The 27,948-nt window shown below is 51.0% G+C and overlaps 1 protein-coding gene across 4 annotated transcripts; it reads left to right on the forward strand.

The window, feature by feature from the left end:
- MALL (mal, T cell differentiation protein like) lies at positions 1–27,384 on the forward strand. 4 transcript variants are annotated; one of them, XM_087863686.1, is made up of 5 exons: positions 1–141; positions 734–938; positions 21,357–21,524; positions 23,657–23,779; positions 25,427–26,048. In XM_087863686.1, exons 2-5 carry the CDS (start codon positions 831–833, stop codon positions 25,442–25,444), a joined length of 417 nt encoding a protein of 138 aa, XP_087719812.1. In that variant the 5' UTR covers positions 1–141; positions 734–830; the 3' UTR covers positions 25,445–26,048. The 4 variants fall into 4 exon arrangements, with proteins under 4 accessions (XP_087719812.1, XP_045664922.1, XP_045664924.1 ...); XM_045808966.2 differs by lacking the exon at positions 25,427–26,048 and adding an exon at positions 26,061–27,384 and having other exon boundaries at positions 4–141; XM_045808968.2 differs by lacking the exon at positions 25,427–26,048 and adding an exon at positions 26,061–27,384 and having other exon boundaries at positions 19–71.
- The last annotated feature ends 564 nt before the right edge of the window (positions 27,385–27,948 follow it).

The following is a 27,948-nucleotide window of genomic DNA, read 5'->3' on the forward strand; positions in this document are numbered from 1 at the left end:
GACTGGGGGCCGTGGCAGGGAAGGAGGAAGGCTCAAACTTGGGGCAGCACCCAGCCAACTGAGCTTCTCAGGTGCCTGCTGGGGCGGACTTCTAGAGAGGGAGAACTCCTCCATCTGCTGTGTGAGCAGAGAGGAGAGGAGGTTGGTGAAGGGGATGCAAGGAGAGAAGGAAATGCCCATTTCCTGGGGACAGGAGATGGAAGTGAGGAGGGCTTCTCTCTCTGAGACAGAGGGTGGCCCCCAAGAGTGGAGAAGGAGGGACCCAGGCAGCAGGGGCAGACGGATATAAGACCCAACATCATTTGTGACCAGCTCTGTGACCTTAACCTAACAGATTCCCAGTCTCTGCACTTGGGAAGGAGATGATAGAGCCATGAGCATGGCTGTGGGGAGCGACAGAGTTACCTGTAGGTTGCTTAGCTCATAGTAGGTCCTCAGTAAACACTCCTGGTCATGACAGGTGGCCTTTGCTTAGACTCTGGCCACACAGTCGAGGGGTGGTGGCTGTAGCTCTCATCTGCTGGAGTAATATGCTCCCAGATTCAAAATTCCTGAGGAGGAAAAATGTAGGAAGAGATGCCCCCCTTGCCTCCGTGTGCCCAGCGGCTCTGCCCCAGGGAGCCAAGGCCCATCTGATGCAAATCCAAATCCACGTTCGCATTTCAATGAGGAGTCTTTTGGCTGGAGCGAGTGGAAGGACCTGCTCGGCTGGAACGTTTTTTTTTCCTCCCAGGCGACGTCCGATGGGTGTGTCAGGCAGGAGGTGATATTTGACGGGGCGGCGCGGGCGAGCCGCTGCGGAGCCAAGGGCACCAGGCAGTGGGCGAGAGATGGCCTCCCCAGACCTGCCGCCCCCCACCAGCTACGCCCCGCCTGAAGTGCCCCTGGGGGTCGTGCTGTTCTTCACCATCCCCTACGCCTTCTTCTTGCCCGAGCTGGTGAGTGCTGCCCCATGGGTCACCTGCAGGAGGGGTGGGTCCAGGAGAAGCCCGCGCTCCCTGGGGAGGGAGGACAGGGGCCGGAGCTGCCTCGGTCTCCGATGTCCCCCACCACTCAGACTCAGCCCGGATGACCCAAATCCCTCCCTTTGCTGCTCCTCCCAACTTCTGCAGTATGGGTGGCTTTCCCCTTCCAAAACAAACCCACCGTGGGTGACAGGCAGGCCACCCAGCGATCGGAGGGGCGGTGGGGGGGGGCATGCTGCTAATACATCCTGGGTCCTCAGGAAGATGCTGGAAATGGACTTTTATATGGTTTCTTTTCTACAACCACTTGCTTGTTTCTGCTTTTCTTAAGTTCAGAACAGTGGTGGGGAGGGGGACTCTGTCTTTCCTTCTGAGAGGAGGTCTTCCAGTATTAACTGTCTTGTCAGCTGACTTTGAACTTTGATTTGTAGACTCTGTGCAAGAGGTAGCTTATGACAACGTCTGCCATAAAACATTTGTGTGAGCTGCCCCAGTTGCACACGGGGACCCGTCCCTGCGTTCCATTCTGTGCTATGCCCTGCAGCTGGATTGCCAGGGGCTGGGGGTGGCTCGCAGACTGCAGTCCGCAGGGCTCTACAGAGCCAGTGTTCTTCTGAGCCAGCTGCCATTATCCCCTTTCTACTCACAGGGACACTGAAGTCTGGTGAACCATTCAGGGCAAAGAAGTTTATTTTGTGTTTTGAACACATCCTGAAATACCTAGCTTGTGGGTGACACTTTCTTACCAGCTCTGAATTTGGCAGTGCTGACCCCGGGCCTGGGAGGGGAAGGTGGAGGGTGGTTCCAGCTTTCAATCAGACCTGACCGCTGGCCCTGTCTCGTCATCTGCATCTGCCTGAAGGCTGGGCCCGAGCGAGTGACCCTGTGGCAAACTGGTTAAAGCGTACCCATTGATGGCACCAAGAAAGGGAAGCCAGGCAGGGTGGGCCCAGCATTTGGGCGGCTCCAGCTGAAACCCCACCCGAGAGGCAGGTTTCTGCCAGGCCCGTCCCCCGGGGCCAGCAGGGGGGTATATGCATGGGCATCCTGCCAGGCTGATGACATCTTAGTGCTCTTACAAGTTCTCTGTGCCCAGCCTCGGGTGTGTCCCTCACCTCAGAACAACCACATGAATTGCCAGGATTGAGGTTCACGCCACCACTTCGTACTGAGCACACGCTTTGTATCAGTCTTACAAGCCCCTGGTACAGGGCCCTGCCTTCCCCAGTTCCCTGTCTGCTGGAGACAGATTCCTGAGCACTCTTCCACAGTCAGACTCTGCTTGAGGCAGCGACCATCCTGGGCTGTGCCATCAGCAAGGAGAGACCGTCTGACCTTGTCAAGTCAGGCAGGGGTCCAGTCCTACATCAGAGGCACCGATTTGGGTGCTGGACCTCAAAGGACAGGCTGGATTTCCAAGCTGGAAGCCAAGAAAAGGGAGGGCCTGGAGTCCAGGAAAGCCCAGCAGGCAGGAGGCTGGAGGGAAGGGGCTTACAGAACCGGGAAAGCACCTTGGGGGATCTTGTGATAGGGGCCATCGCAGCACCCAGCCCCTCGAGGCTGGGCTCCTGTGTGCTTCAGTGGGTAGTCTGGAGCTTTAAGTATCTTAGGGGGTGGGATATTGTCATTGGCTCAATTGTACTCATTTATTTTCTTTTGAAGTAATTTAGATTTATAGCAAAGCTGTGTGAATAGGACAGAGCGTTCCCGTATGGCTTCCCTTAAAGTCCACATCTTACACAATGCAACTATCAAAATCAGGAAATTAGCACGATACTTTCATTGATCAACTATTCTAATAAACTTCATTCAAATCGTGCTGATTCCCCCACTCATGTCATTTTTCTGGTCCAGGTTCCAGTCCAGGGCATTTGGCATTGCATTTGGGTGTCTTATCTCCTCTGTCTCCTTCAGTCTGTGTCTTCACACTTTTGAAGAATAGCAATTGGTTATTTTGTAAATTTCCTTTCATTCAGCCTTGTCTGATGTTTCCTTATTTACAGTTTTAAGGTGTTTTTTTTTTTAAGATTTATTTATTTTATTTGAGAGAGAGAGCATGAGTGGGAGGAGCAGAGAGAGAGGGAGAGAGAATCTCAAGCAGACCTTGTACTGAGTGGGAGGCTGACATGGGGCTCGATCCCAGGACCCTGAGATCGTGACCTGAGCCAAAATCAACAGTGGGACACTTAACCAACTGCACCACCCAGGTGCCCCTACAACTTTAGTTTTAATTCACAAGTGATTCTTATTCATTGTGGAATACTTAGAAAATATAGAAATAAATAAAATCCATATATATGGATAATAATAAATATAATCCGTATTCATCTGCATATATATACACACATATGTATTTAATGGGGTTATTCTGTACATGCTGTTTTGTTTTGTTTTTTTAAAGATTTTATTTATTTATTCGAGAGAGCACAAGCAAGGGGAGGGCCAGAGGGAGAGGGAGAAGCAGACTTCCTGCTAAGGAGGAAGCCTGATGTGGGGCTTGATCCCAGGGCCCTGAGATCATGACCTGAGCCAAAGGCAGACATGTAACTGACTGAGCCACCCAGGCGCCCTTTACATGCTGTTTTGCAGTATCTTTTCCTTAAGTGAGTGTTCCTAGCACAGACTATAGAATCAAATGTGCCTGCCTCATATCTGGGGCCAGGGATGGGAGGTAAACAGGAGAGGAGGAAGAATATCAAGTTGGTTGGTTGATTCTGATCCCATTGAGCAGAAGATATGCTGGGCTGGAGGGGCGGGTGAGAATCAGCCTACCAGAAACCCCTCTGTCCCTAGTCACCTGGGCATGCAGCCTGCTGCCGCACATTGGGGCTGACCACAAGCACCCGGCCTTGGGGTCTCAGCAGATTCTCAGTCTGGGGGCCTAAGGCATCATAGACAGCCATATGCTTTTCTGAGGACATGAGTCCAGAGAGTGGATTCTAAAACCAGGAGCTCAGGCCAGCAAAAGGGGGCAGTTAGCAAGTGAAATCGTACCTGGATTCAGATGTAGTCTGTGACGGGGGTGGTCCAGGGTGGACATTGGTGGTGTCTGCAGACACACCACCCTCCAGCCACTGTTTACGGAGCACCCACAGTGAGGTCTGGAGAGCAGCAAGCGGCCGTCTCGGTCTCTTTTACAGTAACCACAGTGACAAGCTAGGGTGGCAAGAGGATCTGCATGTTCCCTACCAAAGTCTGCCCCCAGATCTGCTTGTTCAGATCTTTACCTAAGTTGCTTTATTTTAGACTCTCTAACATTAAAATGCACAGTTTAAACATTGATTTTGCAGTAATTAAAGATTCATAGGCAGTTGCAAATATAGTTCAGAGAGGTCTCCCATAGCTTTCCCCCACCCTCCCCCCAGAGATTTCGTAATGCTAGTCCCATCAAAACCGAGTAACCATGTGGTCAAGGATGTCCACGCTTCTATGCCATCTTCTCACACGTGTAGATTCGTTCACCACTACAATCAAGAAAACTGTTCCATCACCACAGAGATCTTCCACCTGCTTGCTTTTTACAGTCACCCAACCCCCACCCAGTCTTCCCTCATCCCCTCCAGAACCCCTGGAAGCCACTAATTTCATCTCTACAATTTTGTTATTTCAAGAAAGATATAAATAGAGGCACCTGGGTGGCTCAGTCAGTTAAGCATCCAGCTCTTGGTTTCAGCTCAGGTCATGATCTCAGGATGGTGAGATCGAGGCACATGTTGAGCTCCACACTCAATTTAGAGTCTCCTTGAGGTTCTCTCTCCCTCTCCCTCTGCCCCTCCCTCTGCTCATGCTCGCTCTCTTTCTTTCTCTCTAAAATAAATAAACAAATCTTTTTAAAAGAAAGTAATATAAATAAATGGACGCCTAGAGTATGCGGCCTTTTGAGATTGGCCTCTTGCACACAGCATAACGCCCTTGAGGTCCACCCAAGTTGTGTGTACGTCAGTAGTTCCTTTGACGGCTGCGTAGTATTCTGTGGCATGGACATACGGTCGTTTGTTTCACCACTGACCCTCTGAGACACATTGTAGTTGCTTACAGATTTTAGCTTTTCTAAATAAAGTGAATGTTCACATACAGGCTTTAGTGTGGGTATTGTTTTCACCGCTCTGGGAGAAGGTGATGGTTACGTTGTGTTACGTTGTGTAATAAGTGTATGCTCACATTTTATTAAGAAACTGACAAACTGTTTTCCAGAGGGCCTGCACCATTTTACATTCCCACCAGCAATGGAGGAAAGTTTCTGAGATTTTAACACTAAAATTCATATTTTGTTTGGTTTAGTTTGGAGTTCAGATTTCTCCCTTGAAAGTGATATTAATTTCAAAATGTAATCTCCAGGTGTGGAACAGTGCATTTTAAGGTGAGAACAGACATGCTGTTTTCCGTCTCTCTTTCATTCGAAGAGTTCGAGAGCCTGCTGGTGCTAGTGCAGGGAGGGGCTGGGGACTGGTGACTCACGGCACCACACCCCCTGCCCCCCGCCCCCAGCCCAGCTCTTCTGAGCACACAGTGTGTGCTAGGGGATGGTGATTGCCTGTATGGTGTGAGCTGACTCATCAACTTTTTTACAAGAGGACAAGGGGATGCCGAGAGCTGACCCAGGAGACTGTGACCTGGGGAGTGCTCTATGAAACAGAGTCCAAGACGTCTTTTGACTTTACTCTCTTCATTAGTTAACTTAATTCATTCGATGTTTCATGAAAAAGAAACAGCTAAGAAGATTTCTAGAGTCAGCAAGTTAAAAGGTGAAACGATTCAGACACTCTGGTGTTTGATGTTCTCAGCTTCTTAACTTGCTTGCACGGTGGCCAGAGGGAAATACTCTGATTCCCCTAGAAGCTCATTCCAGAATCTTTCATTTGAGGAAGCTCACCTTTATATTTTACTGAAATCCCCAGCTTCACCTTATTTTCAGCCTGCTTCTTCTACTCTGTTTATATGTAAAAGCCTGTCTGAGGGGCGCCTGGGTGGCTCAGTCGGTTAAGTGTCCAACTCTTGATTTCAGCTCAGGTCATGATCTTGGGGTCATGGGATCAAACCCCCCATGGAATTCTTTCTCTTCCTCTCCATCTGCCCCTCGGAGCTGGGGGCAGAAGCCTGTCTGAAAACTTCTGGACCCCCCAGAGCTGTCTCTGGTCATTCATGCAGACTGAAGTCTGAAGTTCCTGTGGAGGCTGAGACAAGGAGTCCGGGCCCATGTCAGGCCTTGCTCAGGGCAGGTGCCCTCCCCTCTGTCATAACATGCCCGTGAAGTTTTTGTTTTTCTGTGCTTTCCATTCAGTTCTCCATACCATGGGGAGTATTTACCCAAAAGTAAATCCAGTTCCCCCGTTTTATTTCATCTTTGTTGCTTCTGTCCCTCCTTTCACTCCCCATCTCACCACCATGTGGTTTCCCCCTACCCTGTCCCTGCAGGACAAGGGAACTGACGAGCTCCGTGCCCAGGGTGCCACTGATTCCCGCCATCATGCCCCAGGATGCCCCCTGGAAGGGACAACAGGGGAAAGAGAAGGAAGATTACAGAGCATGCGGCCGGGGAGGAGCAAGGCCCTGGGAGGGAAGGACAGGAGGGGCAATGTGAGAAGCAGTCCATGTCAACCTGCCCACGTTGCCTGGACCCACTTTGGCCTCCCTGACCCAGTCGCAGCCTTGCTCTGAAGGCCCCCAGTGTGCTCAGGCTCCATAACAGAATCAGGCGGTACAGCGTCAAGAGCCTGGCTGCGTGGCTTCGTCGCTGTGAGAACTTGGGCAGATTCCTTAACCACTCTGAGCCTCAGCAATGGAGAGAGTAGCCCTGGGGGTTCAATAAGGACAGCCCTGGGGGTTCAATAAGGACGTTCCCAGGAGACAACAGCATGTCGCAACCACTCTAGAAATGTGAGCCTGTGTATTTTGTTGGTGGTGGTCGTCTGGACCTCTTATTAGGCAGTGTGGGTCTCCTGTGAGCAACTTCCAAGTGTGAACCAACAGGTATCCCCTGAGATGCTGCCACGGCTCTACCCCTGTGCTCCGCTCTCAGGGGCCACAAGGGCGAGAAGGTCTTCAGAAGGGTAATAAGGTAAGTCAGGAACCCTGTCTTAAAGGAGTGGCGTGTGAACGTGTGGAGAACACTCCAAGACAGGAAAGAGTGAAAAGCCAGGGCACACAGCCCCAACTGCCGAAGGCTGCAGAGCTTGGGAGTTGTCAGGATAAGCTGACTCAAAGCGGGGTCTTGGCATTCTGGAAGGGTTTGGATTGAGGGATTAGATGCGTGCTTGTTCAGACAAGCACTTCCTCTGACCAGGAGGATGACAGAAGAAATCGGGCTGTGAGGAAAGATCAGACGGCCATGCTTTAATCCTACGTATTCCCTCAGCAAGAACTTACTGAGCACCTACTGTGCCCAGCATGGGGATTTAAGACGACGAAGGTGGACACCACCCCTGGCTTCTGGAGAGTGACGCCTCCTGGGGCAGAGGGAGACTAGCCCAGGAGACCAGCGAATGGAGCTGTGCTGTCAGGCTGCTGTCAGGGCGCGGGAGGAAACAGAAGCCGCAGTGGGTGCTGTGCCCAGAGGGGATTCAATACAAGGAATTGTTTCTGCCGCTGTTGAGAAGCCGAACGAGCAGAAAAGAGATGCTGAAGCCCGAGAATAAGCACACAGAGTGGCTGGAGTCCGGAGAGGGGGGCCGGTGCTCGGGCCTCCAGAGGAAGACCCGCCTGCTGCCTCTCTGGCCTCTGAGTGGGGGTGCTGTGAGGCAGTGGGCACGGCAGAGGAGAGAGACAGGACCTTGGGGTTGGAGCCAAGTGCTGCTGCTGCTGGAGTGACAGCAGGACCGGGACTAGCCAACAGGATGCCCCGCGCTCCCCTCCCATTCCAGGCCCCCCACTGCCAGATGGTAGCAAAACTCCAGCTTCTAGGGGAGCTGGGCATTGTGGCTTAGAGTTCCCGCCCCTATCACAGAGCAGGCCACAGAAGGGTGGGCTGGAGCTGCGAGACCCTGGGAGCCAGCTGGCACAGTCCCCATCTGCGCACTCCCCTCTGCCTGAGTCTGGACTTCTGGTCCTTTCCTTCTTCTGACCATCTGGCCAAACCACGGGCAGCTTTCTCTGGACCGGTGGCCTCTCTCAGTTCCGAGAAGGCAGGCACCCAGCTGAAAGTCGGCCCACCAGGATTTCACTTAACTAACAGGTGCTCCGAAGGAAATAACCCAGGTCCTCCCTGGGTAGCAGGGAGGGGCCTGGCATATTCTGACCTGCTGGAATGCAGGGAGCCCCAGGTAAGCAGTCTCACCAGTAAGTGCCCTGCCTGCTGCCAGCGCCCTTCCAGGAGCTTTTGCCTAGAGAACTTTCCCCTGGGGCAAGGCAGATCTGTGGGAGGCAAGAGAAGTTTCTGGAGTGTTGTCCAGATTGGCAAGTGGCAGGAAGCAGACCAGAGTAGGGAGGGGTGGAGGAGCCCCACCCAGGTTCCCTGGCCTTTACCCCTCTCGTCCCTCCCAGCCAGCCCTGCCCCTTAGATGTCACCATTTGGTCAGATCTTCCCCTTCTCAGCCAGAGTAGGTGTCTGCTCAGGGCCCACAGAGGGCCTGGCCCTATACCTGGGTTCCACAGCTTCTCGAGGCACAGGTCCCCACCCGCCTGTCTCAAGCTATACCTAGAAGGTCCCAGGTGGGTCGGAGAGTGGGGCCAGATATCATAGGTTTGGGACCCCAGAGTCTTCTGACCTATGTCAAGGGAGCCCGTCTCAGCTCCTCCCCATGGAGGGATTCTCTGAGCTTTGCTTTTCTGCCTCCAAGCTGCTCACAGCCCACCCCTGCCACCATGCCCAGCTGCACCCTCTCTCTGCCCAGGGGATGCTGGATGGATGTGGGAGGGGGTGGTGTGTCTAGGTGAACATCATCCTCTCTAACAGCACGTTTGTCTGGTCCTTCCTATGCGCCGGGGGAGAAGGCAGAGGGGTAGGAAAACCTCCCAGGGCACCCTCTCCACTCTCTGAGGGAAGATGCTGCCGATCTGGAGAATTTCTAGAGCCTGTGAGGTAATGGAGCAGGAAATGGGTGGGGATGAAACAAATGGGTGTTTGTCCCCATTCTGTCCTGGCTCCTGGTAGAAATGCCAGTCTGTGGTTGGCCAACAGTGGCAGGCCCAGAAGGTGTCAGGGGGTGCATGGGAATGAGGCCCAGACAGACGAGACTGAGCGACTAGGGAGTAGAGGGTCCAGCAGCCTGCCGCCTGCCTCCTCCTCAAGTCAGCAGCATATACAGAGCCCCTGCTTTGTGCCAGGCTCCGTGCCCTACACTGGGGACACAAAAACCACGGGGCAGAGTCCATCCAGGAGCTTGGGGCCTGGGGAGGAGGCAGTGGAGAGAGACAGCAACATGAGGGAGGTCACCCAGTGGTGCACAGGGGGCTTGGCAGTCAAGAATGGCTTCCTGGGGCGCCTGGGTAGCGCAGTCGTTAAGCGTCTGCCTTCGGCTCAGGGCGTGATCCCGGCGTTTCGGGATCGAGTCCCACATCGGGCTCCTCCACTGGGAGCCTGCTTCTTCCTCTCCCACTCCCCTGCTGTGTTCCCTCTCTCGCTGGCTGTCTCTCTGTCACATAAATAAATAAAATCTTTAAAAAAAGAAAAAAAAAAAGAATGGCTTCCTGGAGGAGGTGATCCTGGTCTGGGTCCTGCCCTCAAAGGTTTGCTCATAGACAGGTGGGGGAGGGGAAGCTGAGCAGGAGTCAGCGAGGACTAGAGTGAATGAATGGTGATGTCCTTGGGTCCTCAGCGCCTGACGAAGAACAGGATCATGGCCATTGGTCATGGCCGTTGGTTCCTGAGGGAAGGAGGAGGTGGGGGACCTCCCTGAGTCCGACTCCTGGTCTCATCTTGCAACTTTCTGGGACACATGCGAAGGGATATGAGATTGATAACCATAGTGGAAGCCAAAGAGAAAGAGACCAGGTTGGGACGGAGCCTGTCCACCAGGCCACCGTGGCACTGGAGAGCGGGATGCATTTATCTGCTTTTTCATCTTTTATCTGTACTTTCTGACTTGTCTAAGGTGCACAAGTTAAAAAAAAGGGTAGAAAAACTTTTGCCCTTAGAAGTTTTAGTTTAGTTTTGTTTTAAGAGACAAGAAGGAAAAGCTCTTTAGACTTTGGACGGATAAGAATGTTTTTATTATCGTACTTTCTATAAATCTGTGCTGCTCAGTCAATACAAAGCTGGGTCAGTGGGGGTGTGGAGGGCTGAATGGGTGGGCGCGGTCCTGGGGGAGGAAGCCAGGAGGGAGGGGAGGAAGGCAGAGGAGGCCCAGCTGACTCACCAGCCCCTCCTGGGCTGTGGCATCCTGCCCCTCCCGAGCACACACCCCAAGGTAGGCACAGACTTTCCCTGGCCTGCGGCCAGCCCCGTCCGGAGAGCACGTGTGGGCACCAAGGGCTCCTTATGCGACTCGTTCTGCCAGTAGTGGTGGTGGATGGCGCTCTGGCCAGCACTATTGTTCCTGGAGTGGACCGGATAAGACATGGGCCCTCACCGGAGGCCAGGGGGCCTGGGCCGCAATTTCCTGCTAACCTTAAACCCACAGAGAAAATTCTCAGTCTGAATCAGGATGTAGTGAGTCACTGTTGGGAAGTGTTCTAGGTGAAATTCTGGAGCATTGAGCTCCCATACAATGCTAGATGTGTGTGGGTACGGGAGTCCAGTCCAGGCCTGGCACACGCCCAGGGTAACTTTGGGTAGCTCACTTGGCCTCTCAGAACAGCTTTCCTCCCCTGTATGAAGGAGGGAAGGATTCTTGTCCAGAAGCTTCACAGACTGTCAGGCCCCAGACTGAGGCATGGGAGCCGCCTCGTGGGTTGTCGACAGCACCCACATGGGCGCTGGGGTCTCAAAGCTGCCCACACAGAGGTGCCCAGGAGTGCCTGGCTCCCCGAGGTGCCCTAGAGGAGGCCAGCACCACCCAGCTGTGAGGGCCCTGGCTCCTCCACCCTGAGTTCCAGTCGCTGCTGATAACGGACACTCCAGGACCTCTCCCCTGTCGTGTAGGCAGTGTGTCTGCTCCCTTCCTCTCCCAGGCTCCCGCTACCCGCACAGGCCCCAGTGTGGCCCCCAGGTCCCTGACGGGCTCCTGCTGCAGCAGCCATGCTGTGGGCTCCCGCTGGGAGTGTCTTTGCCCCCAGGGACAGTGCCGTGCAGGAAAGGACGTGGACGGGGGCGCACGCCAGCACACGCAGAGCCCTTGGCTAGAGGTCTCCACACACTGACTGTGGCCCACAGAAGAGAGAGATTTGCATGGTAACCCAGTACACGTGTGTGTGTGTGTGTGTGTGTGTGTGTGTGTGTGTGTGTGTGTGTGTGTAATAAAACAACAGATTCAGAACACTGTTCCCCTTTCCCATGGGCAATGCACTCCTCTTTGCTAATCAAGTCCATTTAATCTTTTAATGCTGTTGGTAATGAACTAATTCACTACCCACGAGCGAATCTAATGCCCACGTTGGGCAGCCCCAGGGCTGGGGGCACTGACGGAGGCTCAGGTACACTGGCCCAGAGTAGGGAGGGCAAGGCAGGATGGGCTTGCTGGGCTGTGGCCCGAGTTTGGTCTGAGGGGCACCAGGAGCCAGCAAGGTGTTCTCAGAGGGGGTGAGGTCCCGGGTCTCAGGTATCCCAGATGGTCCTCAGCAGTGCTGTGACAAGGGCTGTCGTGGGCTCCAGCTGGCTTGAACGGAAGGGAAGTGGATGATGTCACGTGCTAGGAAGTCGAGCCCTCCAGCTCTACCTCTGATTGATTTTTCCGCAGCATAGCTGTGTCCCCAGGGCCCAGGCTTTTTCTCTCCGCCTCTCTCCTCTTCCATTTCATAGCTCCAGGCCTCATACCAGACACAGCAATGGCCAGAGCGAGAACGGGGACTGTCTCATCTGGGTCTCCTTAGGCAGAAGGAACCCCTTCCCAGGGCTCCCCCAAAGGCTTCCCCCTGGAAGGGCTGGACACGGTCACACAAGTGTCTCAGCCAGGGCATACACCGAGCCTAGTGAATGTCGGAAAGTCACCAGCTACATCCCCTTCCTGCCCACACCGCCTACCAGTAAGCCCAGTCGGGGAATTTAAGGAAACAATTTAAATGGAGACAACCATCTCTGCAACATTATTTATGGGGGCATTATCTATGACAGGGAAAGCTGGAGGCAGCCAGCGTACTTGCACAGGGGCCTAATGGGGTAAATGATGTTTATTGACTCGATGGACTGTAATTGTGGCTTTGAAAGTACAATCAATCCTTGGGGCGCCTGGGTGACTCAGTTGGTTAAGCGTCCGGCTATTGATTTCAGCTCAGGTCATGACCTTGGGGTCCTGGGATCAAGCCCTGAGTCAGGTTCCATGCTCAGTGGGGAGTCTGCTTGAGATTCTCTCTCCCTCTGCTCCGCCGCCCCCACTCGTGCTCTCTCTAAAAAGAAGTACAGTCAATCCTCATTACTCACGATTCTCTCTTTGCAAATTTACCTGTTCACTAAGATTTATTTGCAACCCGCGAATCAACACGCACAGTGCTTTCACGTGCAGAGCAGCAAACAGTTCGGGTTATCTGATGTGCAAGCTCCCACCGAGGCTGAACAGGTGATTCAGCTCTCACACTGCAAACAAGAGTCCTTTTCAAAGTTTGGTGCCATGCCTTTCGTATTTTTATGCTTTTTGTTGGTGATTTGCTGTTTAAAATAGCCCCTAAGTTAGTGCTGCAGTGCAGTCTAGTGTTTCAGCACGAGAAGGCTGTGATTTGCCTTTTAGAGACAGCACAGTTTCCATAAGTGTATGGTGCTGTGGGCCAAGAGTTCAGGGTTAGTGAATCAACAGTATATATTGCATGAGGTGTCTTTAAACAGAAACGCACCTAAAATAAAGGTATGTGTTGATCAGTTGATGAGAATATTGTGGCCAGAGTTTTGCAGGAACCTAACTCCTGTTTACCCTGGGAGCAATGGTTTGGTGTTCACGGATTCAGTGTTCAGGCCAGCTATAGAACTATCTTGAGTAACAAGAATCAATTTTATTATGAAGCCATGTAGCAAAATACAAAAAGTAGAATACAAAATGTATGTTAATGATTTATAACTTTATAGAAAACATGTATGCATAAGCACTAGGCTTGGGAGGGAAGGTGACATGACAAAAAATTCCTTTACTGTTAAAATTATTTTTACAATCAATTCAAAATTTTTGGGTTGAAAAATAGCAACAGCTCTACCTCCCACCATGCGGTTTTGGTTTGAGTCATTAAAATTGCTGTGGAGTTGAGGCATTTTGAGTTGACAAAGTCACACTCCCAAGGGACATGCTCTCCAGCCACAGTGGCACAAACATGGAGTGTATCTATTTGAAGGAGTCTTTTGCACCAGAATTATGGGGTCCAAAGCACAGTCCCAGGATGGGTTTCATCTTATTTTTCCCTTTTAAAGGATGTGCATCAAACAGAGAGCTGTACCTTAATGTTCAGAGCAGCACTATTCACAATTGCCAAAAACTGGAAGCAACCCCAGCGTCCGTCAGTGGATGAACAGATAAGCAAAACATACATGTGACACATGCACGTAACAGAACATTATTCAATCTTCAAAAAGAAAGGAAGGTCTGACCCAGACCGCAACATGGATGAACCTTGAGGACATTATGTTCAATGAAATGAGCCAGTCTCAAAAAAGACAAATCCTATACAGTTCCTCTCACGTGATGTACTTAGAGTGATGGAATTCATAGAGACAAGAGATTGGGACAAGGGGGTACCTGGGGGGCTCAGTCGGTGAAGCCTACTTAAAAAAAAACTAAATAATAATATATAAGTAAAGAAGTAAGTAAGTAAATAAATAACTAGGACAGGAACTGAGGGGAGGGGAGACATGGCGAGTTAGTGTGCAATGGGCACAGCGTTTTCAGTTTGCAAGATGAAAAGCATGCCGGACACGAATGGCGGTGCCGGCCGCACAACACCGTGAATGCACTTAATGCCATTGAACTGTACACTTAAAAATGGCTCAGAAGGTAAATTTTGTTCTGTGTAATTTATACAATTTTCTAAAAGAGGGGTATGCAATGGCCAAGAGACCCTGCACTTACACCTCCTGGGCCAAGGGCTCCTGAATATGAGGCCGGATGGATTACTTTATCCCAAGGGAGTCTTCAGGGAGTCCTGGTCCCCGCTGCGGGCAAGGCCAGAACATTGCTTGGCACTGCTGACCTCCTGGGCCTCACCATCTTGATTTGGGCCTTTCTCTCCCAGCTTGACGTTTCTGAGGCTTTGCGGTAGAGCCTGCGTTCCCCCAAGTTCCAGGGAAGGGAAGGGGAGGCAACACTTCCTGAAAATGAAGACAAGTGGCAGGAAGAGGAAGGCAGCACTGGTGGGGGGCCCCGCCATGGTGAGATACTGCCCAGCTATGCAGAAAAACCTGCCACTGGGTTATCGCTGTGGTGCTCTTCCCTGGCTCCCAGCCCTTGACCTGCCCCACCCGAGCCCACACCTGCCCGCCTCGGCCGGGAGCCTAGGCTGTGCACATCTGAAACCGCACATCCTTTTGACACTCCTTCGCCTTTCACGTGGGGTCATCCCTAGGGCAGCGCTTTTCTCTAGAACCTCTCAGGGCATGATGTTCCCCTGCCCTGTGCACCTGAGGCCTCAGCTCCCAGCTGCTCTATCCAGGTGGACAGATTCACCCTCCCAAAATAACCAGTGGTTCTCCTGTCTCTCCCATTCAAAAGTCTTGACCTTTGAAGCCAGCCTCCATCATCCAGCACAGCCTCTTCTTTCTTTCTTTGTAAATGTAAATATTGGGTTTTTTCGGATTAGTTTAAACATTCAAAACCCTGTCCAGCCGTTCTCCCAGGAGCCTGGGGCATGATTGGTTTATTGGGTCTCATTCCAGAAATATTCTGTGCGTCTGTGAACAAATGCACGCACACGCATGCACATCATTTTCTCCTTTTTCTACATCAACCATAGCACGCCGGGCACGCTGGTCTGTGCCTCATACCGTTCTTGAGCTTGTTCCGTTGGTATACAAAGATTTCGTTCATTCTCTTTGAAGGCTGCTGAGTGTTCCACTGTGCAGACATAATTTCTTTGGTCCTCTCTGGATGAACATTTAGGATGTATCTTATCTTTTCTGTAAGCAGCAAGGCGCCAGTGAGCAACCTTGTACATTCATCATTTTGTTCCTGTGCGTTATTTATAGGACAGATTCCAAAAAGTGAAATTATTGGATCAAACAATACGTGTATTTAATGTTTGGACTGATATTGTCAAAATAATACAGCAGTTGATGGTGCTGTTACTTAACCTGGAGATGGCGGTGGATTTCAACCTGGGAGCTGTAGGTGGGCTTCGAGGGTCTGTGAGTCCCCAGATTTGTAGACAGATGCAGATGTACATCTTTCTACGTGACCAAAACGTTCATCGACTCCTCCGAAGGATCTGTGCCCCCTCAAGGTTCTCTCACTCACCCAGCTGATTGGTCTCCCAGCTCTCCCAGAAGTGAACCTCCCTCAGGAAGACTGGCCTTGGACATTCCCTCCAGTGGGTCTTTCTCGGGGAACATTCTCTCCCGTCTTCTGTGACGTGCCCAGTGGTTGTGTCTAACACGGCCCCCCGTGGTTACCGCAGACCTGCTGTGTGCCGGGAAGACTTAGCTAGTTCTCACAAGAACCAGATGAAAGAGGCAGTCCCCACCTCTGTTTGATGGACAGGAATGTGGAGGTACCGATGAGTCAGGTAACCTGCCCAGCAGGCAGAGCTGGAGTTGGAACCCGGAGGGAGGAATGGTGCTGCACGCCAGGGCCTCATCAACGGGTGGGAGGGATGGGAAACAAAGAGACAGGCTCCAGGGGTTCTCAAACTGCACCCTTTGGGCAACTTTTAACAACGCAGCCTCTCTCACCGGCTCAGGCAGAATCTCTGGGGCAGGATCCAGACCTTGGGGTTTCTCCAAGAGCCCAGGAGTAACAGGACTCCGAGCATAGCTCTGAGCGGAAGCCTCAGGTATCCGTGTATCTTAGAATCTCCTTACCCTTACCCCATATTTTTTGTTGATTTTTTTCCTTGTTAAGCAGTTTTCAAAGTAATAAGCCTTGGTGGTGTAATGATGAGCACAGCTGCCTTCCAGAATAATAAGCATTCCCCCCCCCCAAAGTGACCCAAACAGGGCTTTTCTTAAAGTATCATTTTCAACTGATGGATTTCAACTTAGTTGATATATTTTGATCCACAGCTATGACCCTTATTTGAAGCTCAAATTGTCCCATCTTTGGTCAGCAAGAGCCTCCTGAATCCTCCTGACCTAACCCCGGGGGTCTTTGAACGTTTTCTCACTGTCTGGCATGCGAAGATGCTCGGGCCCAACTTCCCTGCCCCAGCCCTGGAATCAGCATTTCTCCCAGAGTGCAGGCTGGGGGCAGCTGCTCCGCTCCTGTGTTCTAGTGCTTCAACCAGCTGCCCACACCTGAGGGAGCTATTCCCCGTGCTCCGGGAGGAATCAGCAGCAGAACTTAATGTGAAGCTCCATCCTGCCTTAAGAGATCTCTTCAAATTTCAGGGCAGCCTTTGGAGAATGTATAGACGACTACTCTGCTCGTAAGAGACGGATTCTGAACAAAGCTGTACTTGGAATACGCTCGATCCCAATATCTTACTATAATCAAATATTCTTCCAGTTTGAGGGCCAGCCCCAAACATCTAAAAATATCTCCTGCTCTTGGGAAATACAAACTGAAGATTAAAATAAGAGAGCAGTTTAGCCTGCCAAGAGAATTCGGAAAGCTAAATATAAGTTAAAAAAAAAAAAAAAAGTAAAGACAACTACTTGAAGCTGCCTCATCTATAAAGGATCCAACCTAGCCTGCTTGGGGCAGAAATGAGATAACTAATACTGGGTTTAAATTTACCTGGAGTTTGTCCTTGGCCCTGGTCCCTCCTTCTGTCCAGAAGGTAGAGGGCGTGGAAATAAAAAATAACATTCCTCTGTGTCACGTTGATTATGCAACACTAAAGCCATTTCGGAAGATTCTCATGCAATTTGAGTAGATACCCAAATGCTCAGAGGCCCCTGCCCTCAGGGGCGAACTCTGTTATGAGAAGAGATCCAGAGCTGTCCTACCCCACGTCCTGCGAGACCTCAGGCTCAGGACCCTCCAGTAGGGCATCGCCTACACAGTGTGGTGAGAATTTAACGCCGACATGTCAATAGTATGCATTAGGCCGTGTCTGCCCAGGGCAGCCTCTGATGGTAGGAGCGGGGCAGGGGTGGACCCCTTTGCAGGCACTGACAGGCACAGTGGCCCTGAGGCACCCTGGCACACTCCCCAGGTCTAGCAGAGGTGAACTGGCAATAATCAGGAGCAGGAATCAAGTGGCAGCTGTCTGCTCTCAGAAAGCCCAAGGGAGTTAGAATTGCCGTAGAGACTAAATGAGGCCGTCTGAGCGAATGCATTTTATAAACTATAAAGCACCTGGTGAATGTGAGGTGGTGGTAGTGTCATCACTGATTCATTTTAAAGAATGTTCTTTGACTCCATCCCCACCCACTTAGTTTTAGGCCCTGTGCTAGGCACCAGGCATAAAGCAGTGAACGGCACAGAGCATTCTCTGCCCTCGGAGGTCTAATGTGAGTCTAAAATTTTACAAGTTGTGGTGCAGTCACTAAATCCCAAATACCAAACAGCTCACATTGTTTGAGGGTTGACAGTGTGCCAGCATTTTTATGCCTGTCCCAAGCGTCGGTGGGGAGGATGCTTGGCAGGTACCCCAAAGCACCAGCAGCCCCTGTCACTGAGATCAACATTCAAGAGCCCAGGTCAGGGGGAATAGTGGCTTCTGTCCCTCAACAACCGCTCTTCAGGACAAGCTAGCAAACTCCCTTCACAGGCAGTCCGAGGCCCAACCTGAGATTTCCGAAATTCATGTGGATGCTGTTTATTAAGATCTGGGGAAATGTGGGGGCGCCTGGGTGGTTAAGCATCTACTCTTGATTTCAGCTCAACTCATGATCTCAGGGTCATGATGAGATTGAGTCCGGGTCAGGCTCCACACCCAGTGTGGAGCCTGCTTAAGATTCTCCCTCTCCCTCTCCCTCTCCCTCTCCCTCTCCCTCTCCCTCTCCCTCTCCCTCTCCCTCTCCCCCTGCCCCTGACCGCTGCTCGTGTTCTCTCTTTCTCTCTAAAAAAAATAAATAAGATCTGGGGAAATGTGCTCCCAGAGCTGGTGCTTTAAGTGAAGGCCAAGTTTCCAGAGGTGGGATCCAGCACAGCAAGAGCTTTGTGGTCACCCTCCTAGTCTACTTTGGCTCCTCACCTCCTGTTCCTTTTCTCTTCTTAAGAGCCTATGAAGTCTCTATAAATTCAAAAGTGCTTTTCCTCTCCAGAACAACAGCAGTGGAAGTCTCACAAGGGATGGTTGACATATCGATGTCTATATATTGTTTATTTGTAAGATGAGAACTGCTAGTCCCATAGAGCCAGGGAAATGTTATGAAAATCGGAACTGAAAGTTGCATATCTTTCAGCTGAGCAGGACAGAAGTTACGTGGACTTGTTTAGCCTGGAAGTTCTCTAATAGCATCATTCAGAAATGAGCTACTCCACAGTCACTCAAAACTGCAGAAGCAAGCAACAAGACTGAGAAAATGGAATTAACCAGATATTGAATATGAAATTAATACCAAGCAAAATTAATACAAAGACACCCACACTTCAACACATTGTATAACTTGCACAAACTGCAGAACACCAAAGACAGAAGACTCCCAAAGCAGCCAGATACCAAAGGCAGATTCCTCCAGAAGAGCAGCAACAATGGCAGCTGGAATATAATGGAATAACATAGAAAGTTGTAGAACATTGTGGGAAAATATCCTAGAAGTACCGAGAGGAAACATTTGTCGGGGGAAGCATAATGTTTTCTGACAAACTGAATACTACCAACTGACCTTTGCTAAAGAAACTACTGATGACTGTACTGCAGGAAGAAAGAAAGTGATCCCAGAAGGAGTATCTGAGATGCAAGCATATCTTCATGACTCAAGGTAGGGAAAGATTGCTTAAACTCCATCAAAGAAACACAGTCTGTAAAGGAAAAGATGAACATATTCAATTGCATTAAAATTAAGAACTCACTTCATCAAAAGGCATCGTAAAATGTGTGAGGCACATCCTGGAGGAATATATGTGCAATAATTGTAACAGTCAATGAGATCCACACTATTAGAAAGAATTACTCTGAATCAATAAGAAAAAGGCAAACCCACAAAAAATTTGTAACCAATAAAAAATAATTTAAAATTTTACAGAAGATGAAAGACATGAAAGTAAACTCAATCTTATCTGTAATCATACAGAATTAAAACCTAATGAGATACAGAGAAAATCCCAAGGAATACACCAAAGAACAACCAAAAAACTCCTTCTTAAACTAATGTGAGTTTAGCAAGTTGCAAGATACAATGTTAACACACAAAACAATTGATCATGTTTCTATCTGCTGGTTTTGAACAATTAGGAAATGAAATTTGTAAACAAACAATACTATTTACAATAGCTCTCCAAAATAAAATACTTAGGCATAAATATAGGAAGTGTGTATAGTATCTGTATGCTAAAAAAGAACAAAATATTGATAAAAGAAGTCAAAGAATATCTCAATTATTGGAGAAGCATACCATGTTCATGGAGTGGAAAACTCATCATAGTAAAGATGTCAATTCTCCCCCAAATTGATCTATAGATTAAACACAAAATCCCAACAGATAGATGCTGCAGGTATTGACAATCTCCTTCTAAAATTTGTGTGGAAGCAACAGAACTAGGGAAGGGGATGAGCCATCTCCTGAGATGGGCAGAAATGTGAGCCACCTGCACTGACAACTCTTTTGATTACTGTAGCTTTACTGAAAGTTTTAAAATCTGGTAGTGTGATTCCTCCACACCAAGAATGGCTCCCTGTCCCCATCACTCCAAATCTCCAGTGGTCTCATAGTCCAACACATTTTTTTTTCAAAATTATTTTATTGCTTTATAAAAGAAAGAATTACCCACATGCAGTGTAAGAAATAGAACATTACCACTATTTTTGGAGGTCTCACTACACCCATTCCCAATCCCATCACTCTCTCCCTCAGAATTCTGAGAAGGTGCTGAGGAGAATAGGTTCTGAGGGAACTGGGGAGTGGCAATGAGATCAGATTTTGTATCTGTTGGATTTGAGGGGCAAAGCCAGGACTGTGGTGGGGTGCTCAGGGTGCAAAATTCAATAAGGCATTCACTCTCAGGGTCCTGCCAGCACAAGGTTGGCCCCTGCAGTGGAACATCTGAATAGAGACATCCAAGTGGGCCAGTGGATGTGTGGGACTGAAGGCCCAGGATTGCCAGCCTATATGGTGCTTAGAAGCACAGATTTTAACAGGAGTGAGGAGAGGGAGAACGAAGGAGGCTCACAAGGACATCCTAAGGAGAACCCAGGAAGGAGAGGAGCCTAGAAAGTCTGAGACAAACCAACAAACACAAAACCACTTGGTGCTCATGTTGACCCTCTCCCTCAGGCCTCTAACTGAATATGCTATCTGGTGGACATTTAGTTCTTTCCCTTGGCTGACCAACATGGGTCTAAACCCAGCACAAAAGCAAACAAACACAGAGCCCAGAGAGAACAGGGAGAAGGTTTGGTTTCTCCACCAAGGGGATAATAAAAGGCTGGATAGTGCTGAGAGGTGATTAAACTGGAATGGTATCACCCAACCGGTATCTGATCACAGGGTGTCAGATCCTATAACCCAGGGGCCCAAACCAAATGACCTCAGGGCCAGGCAGGCACTGTGAGTAGGTAAAGGGAGCCAGGAAAAGGAAATAGTATTCTGCAGTGAAAGTGAGCAACAGAAAACATGCCACACCATGGCGTGGGGTTGGGGGTATAAGGGAGGTGGTCCACTGAGGACGCCAGGTCCTTTTTAAAGAAAGTCACAACTCATTTCAGCCTACTCTGGCTTGGGAATGTGTTCACTGTGGCTAGAACTATGGATTTCTCAAGAAATGTCTGAAATCTGAATTTTTCATGTGAAATATCCTGTTTTAAATGTTGACAACTTATTCAGAAATGTTTTTAAAAACTGATTATGCCGACATCATTTGGGCCAAGAAGACACAATCCACGGGCCAAATTACCCAAATCCTTCCATTGTCGACCTCTATGTTAACCACTTGAATTTTCTAAAAAAAAAAAAATCTCCTCTTCCCCCGGGGCCAGCCTTCCTTCCCCATTTCCCTCTTGATTCCCACCTAACTTCACCCCAAGAGCTTTCAACCAGACAGAAGAGAAGAGAGATGCCCTGCAAAGGGAAGTATGCCCTACACGAGCAGATGAAGGCTCTTCTTTTATGGTTTCTTCTTACAGATATTTGGGTGCTGGGTCTGGATCCTGGTCGCTGCCACCCAGGTAGCAAATCCGTTGCTGCAAGGATGGGTGATGTATGTCTCCCTCACCTCCTTTCTCATCTCCCTGATGTTCCTGTTGTCTTACCTGTTTGGATTTTACAAAAGATACGAGTCCTGGCGAGTCCTGGTAAGAACCAGAGGGAGTGACCCAGGCCCTTGGGTTCCTCCTGATGTCCGTCCTGGGTATTGTGAGGACAAAGGGCCTTCTGGGTGGGGCCGTGGGGGCGGGGGGACCAGAGACCAGGGACCAGAGGCCTTGTCAGGTCTGGGCCACAATGGAACCAAGACTTTTCATCTTAATGTGTTTACTAGTAAGCCGGAATGAGAGCACTCCTCTGCCGTGGTAAATGTTTCATCGTATTCCCCTCCATTGTCTTCCTTGTTAGGAACATACATATTCTCTATCAAGCACATTCTGACTCGTTTCCCTTTAAATTTCATTTGTGGTTAAATCGTTGGCGTAGCATTGAAGGACATGATAGTAGGGGGGAAAAATCACCCCAGTCCCATGGTGATTCCTCTATTCCTTGCAAATTTTTATGTAAAGTGTATATATAAACATGCTGAACCAATAATTTTGGATGTCAATTCTTTCATTAACATTATGTCATTAAATTGTTTTCATGTCACACCATCTTGATAACCACTTTAAATATTTCTGTATTGAACAATTTAGAACATATACAAAAGTAGGGAACATCATGTTATGGACCCTCAAGTAACCACAAACCGGGTTCCTGCACTATTAACATTCCTGCACTATTTTTTTTTTAAGATTTTATTTATTTATTTGACAGAGATAGAGACAGCCAGCGAGAGAGGGAACATAAGCAGGGGGAGTGGGAGAGGAAGAAGCAGGCTCCCAGCGGAGGAGCCTGATGTGGAGCTCGATCCCACAACGCCAGGATCACGCCCTGAGCCGAAGGCAGACGCTTAACCGCTGTGCCACCCAGGCGCCCCTGAGCCACCCAGGCGCCCCCATTCCTGCACTATTAACCACACTTGCTGCACCTAGCCTTTTCTTCCCCAAAAATTTTAAAGCAAACCCAAAACATCATGTCATTCCATTCTACATCTTCAGTACGCCGCCAAAAAAATATGCACGCTTACATCATCACGCTTCCATAAAGTTATTAACAATAATTCCACGGTTATCATCTAAGACCCAGGCCATATTCACATTTACCCGGTTACACCTAAAATGTCTTTTTACTGTTGGCCTGTTTGATCAGATCTCACAGGGGCCTTCTGTTGCCCTTGGTAGTTATGGTTCTTGGGTACCTTTGACCTGGAATGGCTCTACCTGCCAGTGACTGGTTGAAGGAGGCGGGTCAGCTCTCCCGTAGCACATCTGATGTTTTGGGTTTGTTTGTTTCTTCCCAGTGTGATATGACTTGCTCCTCCAAGTCCCTGAATTGAAGATGGGTGGACCTTTCTGGCAATAACATTTCATTAAGTGGTTTCTGGTCACATCACACATGGTGACTGGTGGCCCCTCTTCCAGTGTGACAGGCTTACGCCCATTAACTTTTTCCCTAATGCTTTTTTTTCATCTCTTAATGAGTTTTCCCTGAACTGAATATCTCCTTAGGGGTTGCAAAGCGCCAGTTTGCCTGTGCTGACATTCCTTCCAGAATGGATAAGGCTGCCTGACATCCTCAAATTGAAGAGAGCACACTGCTGAGCGTGTAGCACAGAGGCTCAGCATTGGAATCTGGAGTAGGATTAGCCAACCTTGCCCCATGTTAGCTCAGCCCCAGTCCCATCACCTGCACCTCGGGGGTGCCTCTGGCGGCAGCCTGATGACACTAGCTGTGGAAGGGAAATGAGGCAGCATACACGTACTGTTAGGACAGTGGCCAGCACACAGCAGGTCTTCATGACGCTCATGGTTAAGAGCACAGGCTCGGGTTCAGATCCTGACTCGGCTATTGATTCATTGACCTTAACCTTGAGCTTCTACTTCCTCAAAATGGCACTAATGGTAAGTAGTGCCGTGAGGTGCATGAGGAAAGGCTTCGCACGAACGAGCACTCGGCCAAATGCTGGCTCGTACCGATATCGCCGTTGGCACATGTTAACCCACTGGTGTTCACGGCATCGACGGCTCATCAGAAACACTGTGGAGGAAAAACGCAGGAGCCGGGGGAGCTGGCCGGTCTCTTTGGCCCACTCCTCCCAGCTGTACAGTCCGAGAGGAAGGTGCTCACCTGCTAAGTGCCCCGTGACACCGGCCGTGGCCTCCCTCTGCCTTCCCAGGACAGCCTGTACCACGGCACCACCGGCATCCTGTACATGAGCGCCGCGGTCCTGCAGGCTCACGCCACCATCGTTTCTGAAACCGAGGACCTGAAGAACTACTTCATCAACACCGCCGCCTCGGTGAGTCTGGGCAGCCCGCGGGGCCGCTGGGGGGGGGGGCGCCTCGCGGGGACTCCTGCCGACAGACGACCCTGAGCCTCAGGCTGATGGGGCCTTGTGTGTGCATGTGTCTGTGTCTGTCTGTGTGTCTATGTGTATATGTGTGTGTCTGTGTGTGTATCTGTGTGTGTCTGCGTGTCTGTCTGTGTCTGTCTGTCTACGTGTGTCTGTGGGTGCGCACATGCATGTGTAAACATCCGTATGCAAGCTCGAAGGGTGCCAAGCCCAGGTTCAGGTGTCATCTCTCATTTTCTGCTTTTCCCACTTCAGCCTTGCTCACTTTTGCACCCACTATACCGCCCTCAGAACCTCTTTCTCTAAAACACAAATTGGAGTGCGTCTCTCTCTTTCCTATTGAAAATTCTTCTATGGCCCCCACTGCTTGGGGCCATACCCCAAGGTTGGTACCCTGCCACCCAAATTCCTCAGCATGGCCGAACTGTGCCAGTGTCCTTTCATTTAAGTGACAGAAGTGCACAGGGCTAACTGTTAGCTGTTGGAATCCAGAGCCAGATGGTCCAGCCAGTCATAGGGAGAGCAGGACCCCGGAGACCTTAGGTCCACTAGGACCAGAGACTTCCTAGTCTCCGGCAGCCTCTCTTGTCCCATGGTGGAATGGCGCCCTCACGTGGCAACTCGCTCACAGCCAGCAGCTTCCTTCTCTGTAGTGGCCTAACCTTCCCATTCTTCCCTTGAAAACTTTTCAGAAAGGATCTAATGCACACACTGGGTGTAAGCCCAACAGCGACCAGTCGTGGGGACCGGAGAGGTCATGGCCTGTGTCAGAGTGGGGGCTCCTGCAAGGATCAGGTGGCAGGAGGAAGCAGTGCGGCATGGGGTGCCGTTCTCCCCTGTAAGAATGAGGTGCCAGGCAGGCACTAGAGCGGCCACAGGGATTCCAGCTGCCTTTCCAGCCTGTGTGCCTCTTTTCCCTCCTCCTCAAACTATCCTAACTCCCCTAAACTCCCGACTCCAGCAAGACCCACATGCCGCCCTTCCATGGTCTGGCCCGGCACCCTCTGGCCTCTCTCCTGCTGCTCACCCTCGATCAGGGGCTCCAGCCGCACGGGCCTCCTCCAGCCACACCTGCACACACGACACCTGCTCCCGCTTCTCCCTGGCGGGGACCCCCTTGCTCCAGGAGGCAAACCCCTCGCCGCCTTCTGCTGCCTTCTCACAGACCACCTTCTGGGGAGGCCTTGCCCTGCCCCCTCCCAGTAGGCCTTGTGTTCCCTCTGGCTCATTTTCGCCTGGGCACTTCTCCCCATTGAACCAGTGACACTACTGGTTTATCTTGCTTGCTTTCTGCTTCTGCCGCTTGAACATAAGCTCCGTGAGGATAGGAATTTTTGAATGATCTGTTCGCTGTTATGGCTACTGTCATTTTTGAAGTATAGCAGGTGCTTGAAAGATATTTGTTGAATGAATGAATGAATGAATGAATGAGAACACAGTGTGGGTGGATAGTGGGGCAAAGTGAGGCTGGAAGCGTCATCCAGGCCTTGAAGGCCTGTTAAAGGCAGTGGCCTCTATCCTGGGGAGCAGAGACTCCTCACACAGTTTCAAACGTGACAGGAGCAGCGCGATCACAGCTTCCTCTTGGGACAGATTAGAGGGAGAGAGTGAGTCTAAGCAGGCAGGTCGAGGCCACGAGAAGTCTTGATGAAGGACGACGGCGGCCGAGACCAGGGAGAAGTGAGCGTACGGAGAGGATGAAGCAGTACACGCAGATGAGTTTGGGGATGGCTTTGGACGTGGCCGTGGGGGAAGGGAGGCGTCAGGCTGGTTTCTGTCGGGCAGCGAGGTAAGATGAGGGTCCCGAGCCCCCCGAGCTGGTGAGGCCAGAGAGGAAAGCTCAGTAGTCCAGTCTGGACCACTGAGAGCGGAGGGGCCTCCAGAGCGTTCACGAGGAGCCGACGAGCAGGCGCTCGGAGCAGAGGCCTGGGCTACCAGGGGGACGTGTGGGCATCGTCGGAGTCCAGACTGGCTGGGACAAGGGGACAGCAAGGGAGACAGGACCCAGGACAGGGATGGAGCGAGCCTGCTCTCTGCCAGGTTCAGGAGGACGCGTGTGCCCAGGAGAGTCGGAGCGGGGACCCAGGAGGGTGCCTGCACGGCGAGTATCAAGGCAGGTGGCGCGGCGGGCCCATGGTGGCCGCCTGCAGGGCAGGGGGCAGGCAGGGGGAGCGGGGTTGGGACCGCCCAGCCACCGCTAACGCGGGAGCCTCCTGTCTCCCTCCAGGTCTTTGCCTTCATCACCGCCCTGCTCTACATCCTGCACGCTTTTAGCATCTACTACCACTGAGGGGCGCCGGCGGGGAGCAGCGCCCCGCAGCAGCTGGGGGCGGCTCCCGCAAGTGGCTCTCAGCACTCGCTGTGTGGACGACACGCAGGATCAGCGGGCACACCGAGGGGCTGGACAGACCGGCTGCTCAGACTGAGTGAGCACTTGCTTCTGGCACCTCTGTTTGGACGTTTTAATTCATTATGGCGAATATGAAAAAGTGGGGGGGGGATTGTTTGCTTGTTGGTTGGTTTGGTTTGGTTTTTGCCGGGGAAAGTAACTGTCCTTCTGACAGGGAACCTCACTCTTTTGGAAAACTGACGTCTGAAGCCCTCACCGGTGAGAATCCCGGCTCTGCCATTGTCACACCCGTCTGGGGGGTTCTGCCTCAGCAGTGAGGTTTCCTAAGCAGGTTTAAGGGAACACTCAGTCTTGTTTTGTTAAAATCAAAATGGTGCTGTCCATGCTTTCAGATCTGAAGAAGACCCACAGACCTTGTTCCGGATGCACGTTCTGCCTTTGCTTCGGAGCCGTGGTCCAAATCTGCTCTCCCTGCCCCCCCCCCCCGGGGAGCTGACAGGGACGAGCCACACTGCCCCCCCCACTCCACACCCCTTTCCTCCCCAGCTTTAGGATCCAAGGAAAATCTTCATAAAAGCAACTTTGAGGGTAGATTTGTGGGGAAAATAAGTGACTGACTCTACAAAATTGTTATGCAGTCAGACCTGGGTGGGGGTGGGGGTGGGGGGTGGGGGGGAAGGTGCGGCCTGCTTCTCCACAAGTCAGGCCTGTCAGAAACCGGCCTCTGAAGCCACCTTTTACCTCAGAGAAGACTGTCAAGGAAAGAGGCAGGCTATTCCAGGCAAGGATTCTTCCATGGGCTTCTGTCCCACACGTGGGACATCTCAGGCAGGGCTGGAAGGACCCCCCGCCCCAAGGTCTGTACCCTGCCACATGCACCCACGCCCCCTGCATCCCCCTGCGTGGTGCCAGCTGGGTGGAGCCCCATGCAGGGAAGGGCTCACACACCCTGACATGCAAAGGCATCCGCGATCTGGGGCCATTCTCAAAGAAAGGCTGGCGTTATGCACACAGAAACATACAATCGAGGTGCTTGATTTCAAAGTAAATGTTTCTCAAAGGAAGCTGAGCTCTCTGGCCTGTCTTCATCTGTGCAGGGCTTCCAGCCCCCGTCTTCCGTCTGACCCAGGCAAGTAGGGTACAGCCCCACAGCTGCACTTGTCTGCTCTGGTTTTGAAATGAAATAAATTATTACATGGAAGGGTCTAGTCTTAACCGATTCTAGGGCTTACAGTTTTGTACCTATTTTTTTGCTGCTCCTGGGGGGCAGGGGGTGGGTACAGGGAGCCACCAAAGAGAAAAATCTGGTTGACCACTCACTTTCCAATCACCATGATACCTTGAAAAGCCAACATTTATCCCTCATTTTATTGCCTGGGATGATTACTGTTCAATATTTACCAAGTAGCCATATCCAAATAAAAGTTGTTTGTACAGTAAGAAGTGTTAACTTGGTCACTTTCGTGACATTAGCAGCTGGAATGGCCACCTTCCCACACATCCTGAGAGCAGTTTTACCAAAAACACCTGGGGGAGGGTTTGAGGGCCCAGCCCATCAGCCTTGCTCCTGGGGCAGCTTCGAGGGAGGCCGAGTTTGTCTCCAGGACTTGGGCTCATGTCATTTCCACTTTAGTAAGGACGGTTTGAGTACAAGTTCCAGAAACGAACTCCCAGCTCAGGCAAAGCTAGGGGTGCACTAGCTGGGCCTGGGAAGTGAGGAGGCCCCCATAGACACAGTGGACCCCTTGCCCGGCCCTCTGCACCG

This window comes from Ursus americanus, chromosome 7, assembly GCF_024610735.1.
Source record: "Ursus americanus isolate L20-20 chromosome 7, mUrsAme1.1.p, whole genome shotgun sequence".
In the NCBI taxonomy this organism is placed as follows: domain Eukaryota; kingdom Metazoa; phylum Chordata; class Mammalia; order Carnivora; family Ursidae; genus Ursus; species Ursus americanus.

Coding starts and splice junctions, on each gene's coding strand:
- MALL (XM_045808966.2), top strand. CDS start 831: ATGGCCTCCCCAGACCTGCCGCCCCCCACCAGCTACGCCCCGCCTGAA. Junction 939..21,356: donor CCTTCTTCTTGCCCGAGCTG/GTGAGTGCTGCC, acceptor TTCTTCTTACAG/ATATTTGGGTGCTGGGTCTG. Junction 23,780..26,060: donor TCATCAACACCGCCGCCTCG/GTGAGTCTGGGC, acceptor GTCTCCCTCCAG/GTCTTTGCCTTCATCACCGC.